At 36.7% G+C, this 14781-nt stretch overlaps 1 protein-coding gene across 2 annotated transcripts in view; it reads left to right on the top strand.

Moving 5' to 3' along the window:
- LOC128021131 (E3 ubiquitin-protein ligase CBL-B) overlaps nucleotides 1-14781 on the top strand; it is a 55346-nt gene that overhangs the window by 14984 nt on the left and 25581 nt on the right. For both annotated transcript variants that reach the window (XM_052608105.1, XM_052608106.1), the window contains exon 4: nucleotides 12615-12761. In XM_052608105.1, coding sequence (XP_052464065.1) covers nucleotides 12615-12761 — 147 coding nt within the window. The remainder of the gene's footprint in view (nucleotides 1-12614; nucleotides 12762-14781) is intronic.

Below are 14781 nucleotides of genomic sequence, written 5' to 3'. Positions count from 1 at the left end.
GACAAATATAATGTTACAAAAATTTATATTTCAAATGAATGGTGTTATTGGGACTTACTACTAATCAAAGAATCGCAGAAAAAAAGTGCATCATTGATTTCATAAATAATAATAATAAAAAAGAAATACACTTTGATAATATGATGATGATTTCTAAAAGATCATGTGAAAAAATAAAATAATAATAATAAAATGTATTTATCTAATCAATATAAATGTGTGTATATATATATATATATATATATATATATATATATATATATATATATATATATATATATATATATATATATATATATATATGTATATATGTATGTATATATGTATTACACATTTATATTTTATTAAATATCAAATTTGTAATATATTGCATACAATATAATATACTCAGGAGAAAAGCTACAAAACTCTCTTTTAAAAGATACAGATATTTAGGAACTAAAATATGTGCTTGAAAGTACTAAAATGTATGTTTATTTTTAAGGTATTAATATGTACCATTAGAGGTAGATATACTACAAAGATGTAACTTAGCTTTTGTTCTTTAGGGTACAGTCCCAGTGACAGCTTTGCATTAAAACATTTTTCTGAGAGTATACTTAGAAATGGTGTTAAGGGTAGGTGACGAAATGGCACATTTAGTACAGATATGAATTTAGAAATGGCTCTGTCAAAAAGGTTGGTGCCCCTTGCTCTAATCTAAAAAAAATTCCACTGGGTAAATGGAACGAGGTGTTTTTAGACCTGGTGTCTAAAGACCTTTATACGTATCATCTATCATGTGATCTGTGAAGACTTCTCCCCCATACACACACATCACAATAACAGAAGTGGTACTGGTAGTGCTGCAGTGGCAGAAGCTGACATGCAGACACAGTCCTGTTTTGTTTGAGTTTGAGCGTAGTACAAGACAAACAGTCTGAGCTGTTCTACGGACCGGAATCTTCTGCTGTCAGCACACGGCGGTGTGGGCCGTGTTGCTCTCTGTGTGTGTGTGTGTGTGTGTGTGTGTGTGTATACAGTGTTCTGTGTTAATTCCTGTTCCTGTTTGTGGATAAATTCTTGTCCATCTTTTGTGTATGTGTTAATTTTTTTAATGTGTTCTCACTTCTTAGTTGTTCAAATGCAGTGTGAAAGAGCTGACTTGAACTTTGCTGTATCTTCTTTTGCTCTCTCTAATGAGAGTTTCATTACCACAAGCACTCACGTGACTTTCCCGCGCTGATTTGCATTTTACTGATCTTATGTTTCCATTTCCTAAACTGTATGTTTGATCATTAAAATTGATTACAATACCCCCCCCCCCCAAAAAAAAAGATTAGATTAGATTTCTGTCTATTTAAATATATTTAAATATTATTTATATGATACCCACACACACATGCACACACACGCAATTATTTATTTATTTAAAGGAATGCGTGTGTGTGTGTGTGTGTGTGTGTGTGTGTGTATGTATGTGTGTTTGTGTGTGTGTATATATATACATACATGCATACATACATCTGGATAGTGGCAAGCATTATGTACCCTGTGAACTGAGCCAACAGCATTTATCTCTGGGGAGAGTCTCTGGGCCCTATTTTAATGATCTAAACACATTGTGTAAATTTCACGGCGAAGGTGCACTCATGGCTATTTTAATGACGGAACAATGGTTGGGGCGTTCGGGCGCATGGTCTAAATGTGTTGTCCCTATTCTCTTAATGAGTAATGGGTGTTTTTTGGGCGTAACGTGCAATAAACCAATATTTTATATATATATATATATATATATATATATATATATAGGGTATTTTTATATAAATTGTATGTGTGTGTGTGTGTGTGTGAGACCCTGGACCACAAAACCAGTCTTAAGTGTTAATTTTATTAATGTTAATTTACATTTATACATCATCTGAAAGTTGAATAAATAAGCTTTCCATTGATGTATGGTTTGTTAGGATAGGACAATATTTGAAAATCTGGAATCTGAGGGTGTAAAATAAATCACCTTAAAAGTTGGCCAAATTAAGTTCTTACCAATGCATATTTCTAATCAAAAATAAGTTTTGATATATTTAAGGTAGGAAATTTACTAAATATATTCATGGAACATGATCTTTACTCAATATTCTAATGATTTTTGGCAAAAAATAAATAAAAAATAATAATTTTGACCCATACATTATTTTTTTGACTATTGCTAAAAATATACCCCAGCGACTTAAGACTGGTTTTGTGATCCAGGGTCACACACACACACACACAAATATATAATCACAAAAAAAAAATCTTCCATCTGCATTTTCGTCATCTGTAAATGACTCAATTTATTTGCATGTATTCAAATATATTAACTTCAGTGAAAAGTAAAAAAAAGAGGACAAGTAAACCATGTATACGTGAGTTTATATATTCATGAACTGTAGAGGAATCAAGCTGGGAGAGATTTGAAGGTAAAAATTTACAGATTTAAAGACGTAAGAATATAGACCAAACATAGTCACATACATATTTCCAACCATAATCTGGCAGAGAGAGTGTGTAATTGTCTTTGAAACAATCAGAGCTGATAGAATCCCTATAAAATCTATCAGTCTATTTGCTCAAAGAGCCAATGGGGAGGAGCCAATCAGAGAGCTCCCTTTGTGATGGCTGACCGATGCTCGTATGCGTGCAGTGCACACATACACATGCATACACACTTCAAGCCTGATGCAATCAGAGACTAAAGTGTGTTAGATAATATAATCAATGAGAAAATCCATTCAGCTGACATAAAATGTGCTTTGCACAGTCCATCAAAAAATATATATATTTACATGTTTTTGAACAAATATTAATTTGGTATGATATCTGATTAAATAGCATGCCAAGTTGATTATGGTTTTTCAGACAATATTCTACTGGAAGTATTGTTGTGTTTGAATCAATACATCGATGTGGTGGGAATGTTGGAATTGATTTCTGCCCTGCACATGTCTTTCTCTTTCACAGTCATTCTCTGTTTTTTCCCTCTCATGCTTTCATGCATTTTCTCTTTAATGAATTGGTGTGTCATTACGAATAGAGTGGTCAAAGCTAGTGGTATTTTAACACAAAATGAATACATAAATTCATAAATGAAAAAAGTAGGCACATTCAATGATAGTTTTGAAGAAATATTTACAAAGGAATATAGATTGGTTAGATTGCTTTTTTTGTATTATATAACATTATATAATATATAATCATTTTATAACCTATATCAAAAATGATAATTATTGAATATTTAGTGTGTGTATATAAACAATATATACATGCATATGTATAAAATGTTATAAGCATAATATTTAATAATTCTTATAATGTATAAGCATATATATTATAATAACCGTTCAGTTAGTTTTTATTTGGTGTCAAAATGTGTTATTGAAAATAGTTACATTTATACTGGTATTGATATCTAATAAAGAAGTTTACGGTGATACTGTGAAGTATACGGCAGGCCGTTGAAATGAAGTGCACATGTGCTGCTTGCCCTTCTCTCAATAAATGTATCATTTGTAACAATGAAGGCTGAAAGTGAGTAGATGGGGCAACAAAGAGATGGGGTTGTGCAGGATGTGGTAGGAGTATTTAAAAAAAAAATAGATTGGCAGGGTGGGGTGTGGGGGGATTTCTGCAGGGGACAAGCCCCATATGCGCACAGTGCCCCCTTTTTATTTATTCAGGCATATGTGTCTTCCCTTTCTCCTGGGACAGACCTTAACCAGTCAGTGGTTTAATGAGACAGAAGTGTCCCTAGTCTTTGTTTTTCAAGATGCAATTTTCTACAAAAATTCACACGCACACACACACACACACACACACACACACAGTGTCCCAATAGCTTAGCCCTCAGAAACAGAGAGAGAAATTCTGGAATGAATATTCTTATACCCTCAACTTCAAAGAGAATCTTGTTTATAAGATTTCATCATTGAGTCTGTTTATTTGCAGGTCAGAGATGAGAGAGTCTGCTGCATATAGAGAGCTGCATCTTGTCAGTAAAATGATTTTCCTTTTTTTATTTTGCAGTTGTTCAGTTAACAAAATAAAAGAATCAACACTGCTGTATATGCACTAACAGTGTTTTCGGAAGAAAAATCTAGAAAAAATATGGTTGATTTAAATAATTCACATGAACCTCTTTTTTATGTTAATACTTATATATTTATAATTAAATATAGTGCTAAATAATGAAAAAAAAGATAGCTAAAATGTGTGCAAACTCATTGCAATATTATTTTAGGACTTGCTATTTTTTATTCTTATATTTATTAGGAGCTCAGGTTTTCACTATTCACAAGTGTTTTAAATATTGTATTTTATGTTGATGAATATTTTATATGTTGATACATGTTTACTTACATTTATTATTAAATGTTTGCATTCAAAAAAACTTTTATTATTTTGGGCTTCATCATTAATTTAATGTTTTTGTCGTGAACTTTAAAATAATATTTTTTTTTTGTTTTATTCAAAATTTTATTCTAAATTGAACATTTTAAGAAAATTAGGTAAAAGACAAAAAAAAAAAAAAAAAACAGCAGTATGCTGATTAGAATTTAACAATGGTAGTGGGTTATTTTCCTCTGTTCTTCACCCCTGTGTTCAGGAGCTCCCCAAGGCTCTGTACTCGACCCATCTAAACTTATTATTCTTCACTCTGAGGCATTAAACTTGACCTTTTAATTACACACATCATGCCGAAGACTTATGCGCGGCTGAACAGGCTGATGTGCACCACTCTCATTTAGTCTCTTTTCTCGTAATCGAACTGATTGTCATGTAATTTGATCTTGCACTTTGCATCTGTACTGCTGTGAGCAGCAGGGAATGCCTGCTGTCTCTGAGGACTCATTATAGAAGCATAATGAGATTGAAATTGCTCTTTTACAGAAATTGTTTTGCCCCACAATTTTGTGTGTATAAGATTGTGGGTAATATCTTGCATGTAGTCACCATTATCTCTGCTATGTAGTCTTTTTTTTCTTAAAGAGCATTTATGGCGGTGTGTGTGGAATTAGTGTAAAGAGAGGGAGGATTTACTAATGAGCACGTGAAATATTCTGGCCACATGAATTTGTGTTTGGCAGCATTTGCATGTTCATGATTTAGCTCCGAGCAGAGGCACACATTACCATTTAATTATTGGAGCATTTTTTTTCTTTAGATTGCATAAGCTTTGAATCTGTTTACATTGGACCTCTTTAATAAAACATGCATTGCCTCATATGAAATGAATGAAGCTCTGTTGCCTTTTGTAAAAGCTCTGTGTATTTCAACTCACAAAGCTCTTACCGTATCAGAGCAACTGCAGCACTTCAGACAGTAGAGACTTAGGCGGTAGAAAAAGATAAAATGAAGAGAATAAAACTTTGAGATGAGATTAAGAGCGTCTCATAACGTCTTAAGCCCTCAGCAGCCCTCAGAAGTTTCTTCACATCTGTTCTTTTCTCTGAGCGTGTGCCTTTTTTTGAGAGTTGTAGTGGTTTCTTTTTAAGGTTGAGAGACGTTTGTTTACGGTTTTCTTCGCTTCACAGCCACACTGTAAAAGCATCATCTAAACCCCAAATTTTAGCTTTTTCTACCAGGTTTCTAGATGGTTATAGAAGTGGAAATGCAGAAAGAGTCAAAGGCGAAGGATATGGATAAGTTAACTGTCAGGACATGCTCCTCAGAAGACCACCGCTGTGTGAAACCTGCATTTTGCAAGTCGCCATCTCTGTTGGTTTCTCTGAAGCTTAAAATGTCCCCTGTAGTTGATATGAGTGGATAGAGGTGGCAAAAATCCATTGTTTTTAAAGGCAGGATATACTCTTACTCTTAGGGCAGGATCTTTTTAAAGCAGCAAACAAAAAAATATGTAAGCGGTGCCAGTGCTAGAGTGTTTTGGGTGGTTGTCAGGGTGTAGGGTAACTTATTATTGGTACTAATATTTCCAAGATATGGCTCTGTTTCTCTTTCATTGTAGTTTTTTTTTTTTCTGCCTGCTTTATTGTCTGTCAAGCAAAAAAATGTAAATCTGCCTAGTGAAAATTGCAAAACACTTGCTTAGAAAAGTAATAACACAACTCTCACCTCACTTCTCTCTAACGCACTATTTGAGGTGTCATTATTGTCTGTTACACAAACTATTAACTAAGTGTTGTGGTTCCTGTTTTTTTTTTATCTTCCTCCCTTTTATCTTCTTAATCCCCAAACCGTTCATTAAAAAAGTTGAACAGCACAGTTACTGGAATCCTATCAGTTTTTCATGTATGTGTTCAAAGCAGCGGAGTTATTAGTGTGGAGTGGATTAGCATGTGTGTGTTTGTGGGAGAGAAGGAGATGAGCGAAAGGGGTTGTGGCAGCATTGATTTAGTCATAAAACAGAGGCTTGTGATGTCTCACCCCCCCCCCATATGCTAGTCTCTCCTTCCGTTATCCACCCCCTGTCCCTCATTATAGACACTAGAAGACCACTTCAAGGTTCAGCTGTTTAGAGGAAGAGCAGACAGGCATACTTGACTAATGGAGAGGCTTATTTGTCAGTTCCTCGGCAAAATGATTGTTGGCGGTTTTAATAATTCATAGTGATTTGTGCATGGGTGTTGCCGGTAATGTGTATGTATGTGTGTGTGTTTGTGGGAGATTGGCCTGCAGCAGGAGGACCTGATAGATATCTCATCTGTTCTCCACCGCATCAAGGGGTCCTGCCGCTATTATCACACTTACTCTCTCACTCGGGCCGGTCCTGCTGCGGAGCAGGCTGCCAGGTATTTTATTCGACGAGACATTTCCCTGGCCTGGTGGCTTCACTTCTGCAGATAGCTTTCAGGTAAAAGCAGGACAAAATGGCAGAATTTAAGACTGATTACCATTCAACTATCTTTGGCTAAAACAGTTTTTTGCAAATTAAACTGCTCTGTTATAGGTAAACGGTGGAGGCAATAATTAAACATGATATCATAAGATGTCCTTTGTTTCTCTCTTCTTTATAAAACATTGGAAATCCAATTCAGTTTGAAAATCTGAGACAGTTGGACAGTTCATGTGAATAAAATATATATATAAATATATATATATATATATATATATATATATATATATATATATATATATATATATATATATCGATAACTTCCTCATAACTGACACTAACCACTAGGCCGTGGCTGCAACAAGAAAAAGGTGCAAGTGCCCTTTTTTCATGCAGCTGTAATTTTTGGAAAGCTCTTCTGTGTATTGATTACATGTCATCCGCTGTGTGCTGTTTTCTGACTGACAGCCGATTGATGTAATGACAGTATTTATGGTGGAGGGTGTGTGAATGTAGGTCAACAAAAAGTGAAAGACAATAGCAAGCAACGATGAGTCCTACAGGTGTCAGGAAGCATAGGAGAATGTCACGCCGGCCGTTAGACGTGACAGGTGCTTCCACGTGCCTCTGAACCACACACGACGCCTTCGAGGGCGTCAACTGCACTGTGCTGAAGGTGTTTGCAGGGTTGTGTGTTGCAGATTGAGGTTGAGCTACAGTTAAAGTGGGCATGATACTCATAGAATGGCCACCTTCTAAATATAGGGATCTTCATTTTATATATTTACATTGCCATTCAGAAGTTTGGTCTCAATCATTTTTTTAAGAGAAATTAGCTTAATAATTTTATTCAGCAAGGGCCCATTAAATCAAACAGTAAAGACATTTTTAAAGGTTTTTTTTCCTCATTTCATATTTTATTTTGTGTTAATCAAAGAATACTGAAAAATTTTTTTATACAGTCCACATTTTTAAAGTGATTCAGTGCTTGAGTTTCCAGAGAGCATGATGGGTGCTTGAATGTACTGGTTGGAGGTCTCTCTCCCTCTCTAGCTGTTGCTTTTTTTTTGCTGTAATGCTTAAGCTGTTAATCAAATCAGTGCCTGATCTCTGCACAGCCATCACATGTGCAAGTACCTTTATGATCCCACACTTGACACTCCCTGATGAGGACCTTTAGACCCAACTGCAATGAAGTACTTTACGAGATCATACTTCATTAACACTAACGGCAAATGCCAGATGATTGTGTTTTGAAATAGCTTCGTAGTCATAGATGTTAAAGAAAACATTAAGCGAGATTTCTCTTGTATTCCAGTGGGATTGGAATCTAATAACAGTCGTTGTGAACTATGGTTCATTTTGCAATCTGCCAATAATGAGTGAGTATCGACTGACTTTGCTCACAGAGGTCAATTCCCGCTGGGCGCCGGTGGCCTTTTAACACGATGTTGGAGTATGATAGAACTTAGATGTGACATCTCGTACAAAACTCTTTAAGACCTGCAGACTTGCTTCATGCTTCCATTTGGGACATTCTGGACACGGAGAAGCAAAAATGCAGCAAATGGAAACGCATCGCTATCTGGAGCACTCAACAGCAGACACGTGGCACCATTCTGAGCTGCAACGTTGTGCGTGTGTGTGTGTGTGTTTCAGTATGTATGGGAGGTGGTTATTAGAGGTTTTGACTGGAAATCCAGACAGATTGCTTGAATGTAATTGAAGTCTGAAAATAAAGGCTCCCAAGGGTCATTTCCCAGTTTTTTCCCTCCTCTCCAGATGAGCTCGGATGAACCCCAACCCCAACACTCTACCATTATCTGCAATTACCATAAAATCATCTGTGCTCAAATTCAGCACTGTCATCCTCCATCTCCCAATAATATATAATGTTTTATGGGGTTTCATTCAGAAAGGCAGGAGTCATCCGGTTCACAGAGCAATGCACAAGAAGAGTTCACAGAGATGATGTTAGGAAGTCTGACTTTCTTTGGTCTGGCCACAATGAAACACCAGGAAAAGTAATGCAGAGCAGCATTTCTAATGCAAAAAAACTATTTATTTTATTTTATTGTATTCCTCTCACTGCTATTTTATTAATCGTACTAAATCTTACTAAAGTTACTCAACAGGTTCACTCTATGTCTCATATGACCTGAGCAAAGCCGAAATTATTAGCCTTTATGCTGCTTTTAGAACAGTCACATGGCTCTTATGTGAGCCCAGAATCACTATTTCTGTTCCTTTCCCTTTAGCAACCTCTCCCTTAATACACACAAATGTGTAGTTTGGTTTATTTGTGGTGTTTTCTAAGGCAACCATCACTATTATTATTATTATTCTCGATTCTGCACTATGCACATAACTGATACCTCAAATCATGTGGCTTGTTGGGGATAAACATATGTTATTACTTTTCTAAGCCATCAGACATATTATTTTCACCTGGCAGAGGATAAATCTCATAAACTTTAAAGATGGGAGTCGAATCATATCTGCAGACTAGAATATCATAGATACATTGACTTGGATCAACCTTTAATGAAAACAGAAAACAGTTGGCACGCCTTGGATCAACCGTTCCAGTCACCCTACAGCTTCCTGGTGGTTTCTAGTTGCATTGGCCTCTAAAACGACTAAAGCGAAATTACAATTATAAAGAGAAACAGGTTTCTAGAATATACTGTTCCAACATATTTTTTTTGCCCATGTAGCTGTTTTGTTAATGACTTGCAGAGTAATTTTACATATCCCAGATTAAGCTCCAGCTATATCCCGCTGAGCTGTGGTGTTGTGTGAGGTAGAGATGTGTCCTATGGAGTCCTGGCTCTGCTCAAGCGTACCCCCGCTCCTGTCGATAAGAGGTGAGGCACATAAAAAAAAAAAAACCACATCCACCCCAGCAGTGCAGAGGGAATTAGCATACGTTAGTTGCCTGTAGGGCCGAGATTATTGTTCTGTCTTAAATTCAATTTCTTCTGCCTCAGGACAAGCTTCTATACTAGGATTAACTCTCTGTGTGCATCCGTCACTCTGTGTCCTCAAAGGTACACGGTCTCCTCCCTGGCTTTGTGGTTAGCGTGTGACATGTTATCAGTCTGTACTGCGTGGATCGGGTTTAAATGATTCACGGACATGGCCGGGAACTGCTGTGTGTGTCAGAGGTGTTGAAGCTTAAATGATCGCTGTGACCTGACAGTCAGCACATGAGTATCTCTAGGATTCATCTGCGTAATGGTGCAAACTCTCTGAGCGGTGTAGATGTTGAAATATTATAATGTAGCTCTTGTGTGACCCATAATCTCTAATTTCCTGTGAAAGTGATGAAGCAAGCAGGTGTGAGTGCTTGATGTGGTAGGCATGTTGTCTGCTGGTAATGGATATGTCGGATGTTAGTGATTCGAGTTATATGTGTAAACGTTCTACAGACATGTGAGCCGGTGGGTTTCAGTTATACACTGTATTGTATCGTTATTGTGTTGCAAACTTTACATTTGCAAAGTTAAAAAGCCTTTATTAACATAATAGCTAAAACTCACTTCACACTGATGCATTTTGGCCTTCGGCCTTCCTCGGAGTGTGTCAGGTATCAAATGAATGACAAGTGTAGGTATAATTAGTCTGAAACATTTGGAGAAATCACAAGGGGGGCATATAACCTTGTTAGCGTTACAAAGTATGGAAGAAAGACGGAGAAAACAAAAACAAAAAAAGAAAAATTTTGTAACATTACATACATATTTACTGTTACTTTATTTAATTGTTCACAAAGAAAAGTAGTAATTTCCTTTAAAAGAGAAAAACTGACTCCAAAAATTTGAATGTATGGGTTTATTACTTATTTATTTACTCATTTATTATTTATTACTAATAAAAAGCAAGCCCAGAGTCAGCCCATCTGGACTGTTTTAGTTGAGCTTGCCTTTCTCCAGTCTGACACCTAATATATATGAATCCCTCAGCAGTTTCAGTATTACTGCATTAAACGGGATGATAAAATGAGCAGGGACTCGCAGTATTGAAAACTTGAAGACTTAGAGGTATCAACTGAACTGAAGTTTATGGAGAGAAATGTTCTCTGGTGGGTTCATCAGAGACTTATAACGAAATAAAAGGATCCCTACGGCTACGTTAGGCTGAAAAGAGCTTTATTGCCTATATCCGAGGCGAATACCACTTAGATCTAAGAAAGTTTTTCATACTGGTTAATCACTGACAGTTTTGAGCTGTGATTATGACCAATGCTTTATAAAAACTCTGAATAATCAGGATTCTGAAATAAAATACACCTCCATATTTGACCTCTGGTTCTCATCTGCCAGTTTCTGCCTTCTCCCACCGGTTCTGCTTCACTGCTAACGTGCTAATTGCTTTGTCACAGTTATGTTTTGACAGGAAGCTACGGTGATGTAGCACACTAATTAATGGGCCTCAAAATAAAGCCTGATTTAGACAAGAAATGCAAATGTGACACCGGGGAAAGAAATTGTTGTGCAGAGCATGACAGTTGGGCCGGAATTTCGGCAACACACCTGGGAGCTGCAGGTGCCCAATTGCTGCTTTACAAAACACCACTGTAAATCCTGAAAGTTGGTGTGTGTTTGTTGTGCCTCAGAGGGGCTAGTTATCTACCGCTTGCAGCCTGGTTCCTCTTGACCTCCCTCGGGCTGAGTGGCCTTGTGTAATTGAGTGCAACCTGAAAAGTTGTTCTGAAAGGTGGGTTATCTGCCCGCTCTAATCCCACAGGAGAACAGCACAGGGGAGGAAGGGGACAAGCCTCTGAGGGTTGGAGTCCCTGTCTGCCAGCCACGAGGCATTATGGGAAAAGTCACTTAGGGACATAACTTTGAACTTTGTGGCACCTAAAGATGGTGTAACTCATTATATTTGTCTGCATGTCTGCTGCACTGTTCTATAAATTACCCAAAAGTCACATGTGTAAATATAAAGATGTTCAAGGCTAACCAACGATATCTCACGACCAATTCATATGTATTTTACAAGATGGGTAATTCGTCTGAATTCGTACGACCTCAATCGTACGATTTTGCACGATTTGTCAAGACCCCGGTGATGGGTAAGTTTAGGGGTGGGGTTAGGTGTAGGTCATTCGTACAAATTCATATGAATTGTGCAACTCCTAAAATGCATACGATTTAGCACAAATCATATGAATTTGTATGAATGAGGTCGTACAAATCCATACGAATTAGCCACCTTGTAAAAAATTTACGAATTGCCGTTAGGTAAACATAAGAAATAGGAAAAGTACTAGTATACGTTGTAATGCAGCTGAAATTGCATGTATGTTTGAAGTATAAAAGACTAGCATAAGGAATTGGATCAAATGATTTAAGCGTTTTTTGTGAACCAATTGAAGAACAATTAATTTGACAATCAGACATCATCTGCATCCCACTTATGTAATTAATGCAATATATGAATGAACTACAAACACATGAAACATTGTGATTTGACAGAAAACCAGCAATTGTATAATATAAAACTTAGATCATCTTTGTTCTGTTGGCTGGTGTCCAGTGAGCGTTTTGTTTTCTGGTGTGGCTCCAACATGCCCTTCAGACCGCCTGCATCAGATTGCACTGTATCCTCATGCTGTTTGTAGGGAGACGCATATGGCACATTAACTTCCAGACAAGCTCAAGGACAAGAAACTCACTCAATAGAGAATGTTGAGAGTTCACTTTTGTCTCTGTGTGTGTACACTTGCACTGACTGCTGATTTCCTGTCTGTTTAATGTACTGACCCTGTGCTCTTGCTTTTGTTCATCTCTTGCAGACGGAACCTCACCAAGCTCTCGCTGATCTTCAGTCACATGTTGGCCGAGATCAAAGCCATCTTTCCAGGTGGACAGTTCCAAGGAGACACATTCCGCATTACCAAGGCTGACGCCGCCGAGTTTTGGAGAAGGTCTTTTGGCGAAAAGTGAGTTTGAACGGTTTTCTTCTCATTTCAAGATCTATCTGCCAAATCAGATCAGATTTTTCTTGTTTTCATTATAGCTCCAATCAGTTAAAGCTCTTTGTCATGGAGAAATAGCTTTTCTGTTTTCTATTTAGCAGCGAGTACTGCTCTTGAGCCATGCCTGTGATTTAGCATACATCTGCACACTAAACCAGACACGGTGATGGCTTTCTTTGCTGCTTTCCAAATGTTCACGCAAAGAAAGAAGGCATTACTTTTATTCGAAAGAGGACACAATTAGAATTCGGTGGTTAAGTTGTATTTACAACACTGTTCCAGAAAAGTTCAACCCAAATATTCCGATGTGTGCAGCGCATTATACAGAGGACGAGGAATGTTTCCTGTGAGAGTAGCCTACAATACCGGTGTCTGTTTCTATAAAGTAGGGCAGTTCCAACTTTGAAAGGACAGTCTGGCACTTCTGACTCGCAGCCTGTTAGTACCTTTTCATATTTAAAGAATTTGCCACTGATGACTGAAACGCGATTTTTGAGAAGACGTTTCTATGATCACAAAGGCAGACATGGTTTTATGTTTACGCAACACGATACGCAATACAAAACGTAAAAAGATAGTATAAGTCATTATTATCAGTAATTATGTCCCCACTGGATGCAAGAAATGCCTCGTTTATGATGGGTTTTATTGTTTTTGTATTTTCATGCTGGGAGACGGCATCACAGTATCCAAATAGAAAATTTAGAAAATACTGAGATACATACTGTATATCACATTTCAGCAAAAATATAGTGCACTATGATTTTTTGGCCAAATTACCCAGCCCTACTGCCAGCATATAAATATAGCTAAAGAAAGAGATAAGTTGTGAGAGTTCATGCTAGTCAGTAAGTTTGGATAGAGGGTTGATAATTGATAGAAGGTAAGGTAATTTTTGGAGTAGTAATGTTTAGGTATTGGGTTGGGTTAAGGGATCTAGAATATGGTCAAGATCTTCTCCACATTGAGGTCCCCTTTTTTTTTCTAGTGGCTTCAACTGGATAGGCTAACACAAACCTTATAATGCAATGACACTTACATCATCATTGCATCTCTGCGCACCGTCTGCATTATGAAATTTTCGTTATCCGCGTGCAGGCAGTTTTTTTAAGGCCGTGCGGACAGTATGCGTACGCGAGGTGAATGATGTTTATTTTAATTTGATGAATATTCTAAATTTTATTTTATTTAAAATTTGACGAATACTCTAAAAAATTTTTGTCTTTACTAACAATATATATTTTTGTTTCTTAAAGAGAGAGAGAGAAAGAGAGAGAGTTACAGTTATAACAGTTCATAAGTGTGTGTATGTGAATGTGTGCGTGAATCTGTTTGCACTCTATGTTTTAGAGTTTCACCCTGTCATTGCTGTGTACTTTTGTTCTGCATCATGTGCATTTGTAGACTGTAGAGAATTTTTGTGTTTTTGTCGATTTCCCTTTCATTTCCTATGGTCGGTCATTTCTGACCAAAGACCACAAGTGGGACAATTTTTTTAAGACCACTTAGCCCTTCTCGAATCATGCCTTATTCTTTATTTGTTTTATTTTTTGTGTGTGTGTGTGTCCACATTCCAAATGACCAAGTTTCGTACCATTCTGATGAAGCTGTAATTTTTAAAAAAAAATTGCTTCCATTGTCCTCATTTGTAAGTTGCTTTGGATAAAAGTGTCTGCTAAATGACAAAAATGTAAATAAAATGTAATGGCACTAATAATATCTTGATGACATTTTACAAAAATAGTCATGATATTTTTAGTGCAGTGGCTGTATATCTTGTGTATTGCTGTTAACACTTTTGCTGTAACTTTCAGTTTGATTTTTATGAGTTTAAAAAATATAAATATATTATTTTACTGTGAGGTTATTTTTATTGCTTCCTCTGATACGAGAAAAAAATCAAGTAATAATGAGGAATTAATCTGATTTCCATTCCAAGCACAGGACTCAGGCCTTCTGTGTGCAGATCTCTTTAGATCCTTAA

The sequence above is a fragment of the Carassius gibelio genome, chromosome A10 (genome assembly GCF_023724105.1).
Source record: "Carassius gibelio isolate Cgi1373 ecotype wild population from Czech Republic chromosome A10, carGib1.2-hapl.c, whole genome shotgun sequence".
NCBI lineage: Eukaryota > Metazoa > Chordata > Actinopteri > Cypriniformes > Cyprinidae > Carassius > Carassius gibelio.
The sequence above is the reverse complement of the archived record's forward strand: the minus strand, read 5'-3'. Positions and strand labels throughout refer to the sequence as shown.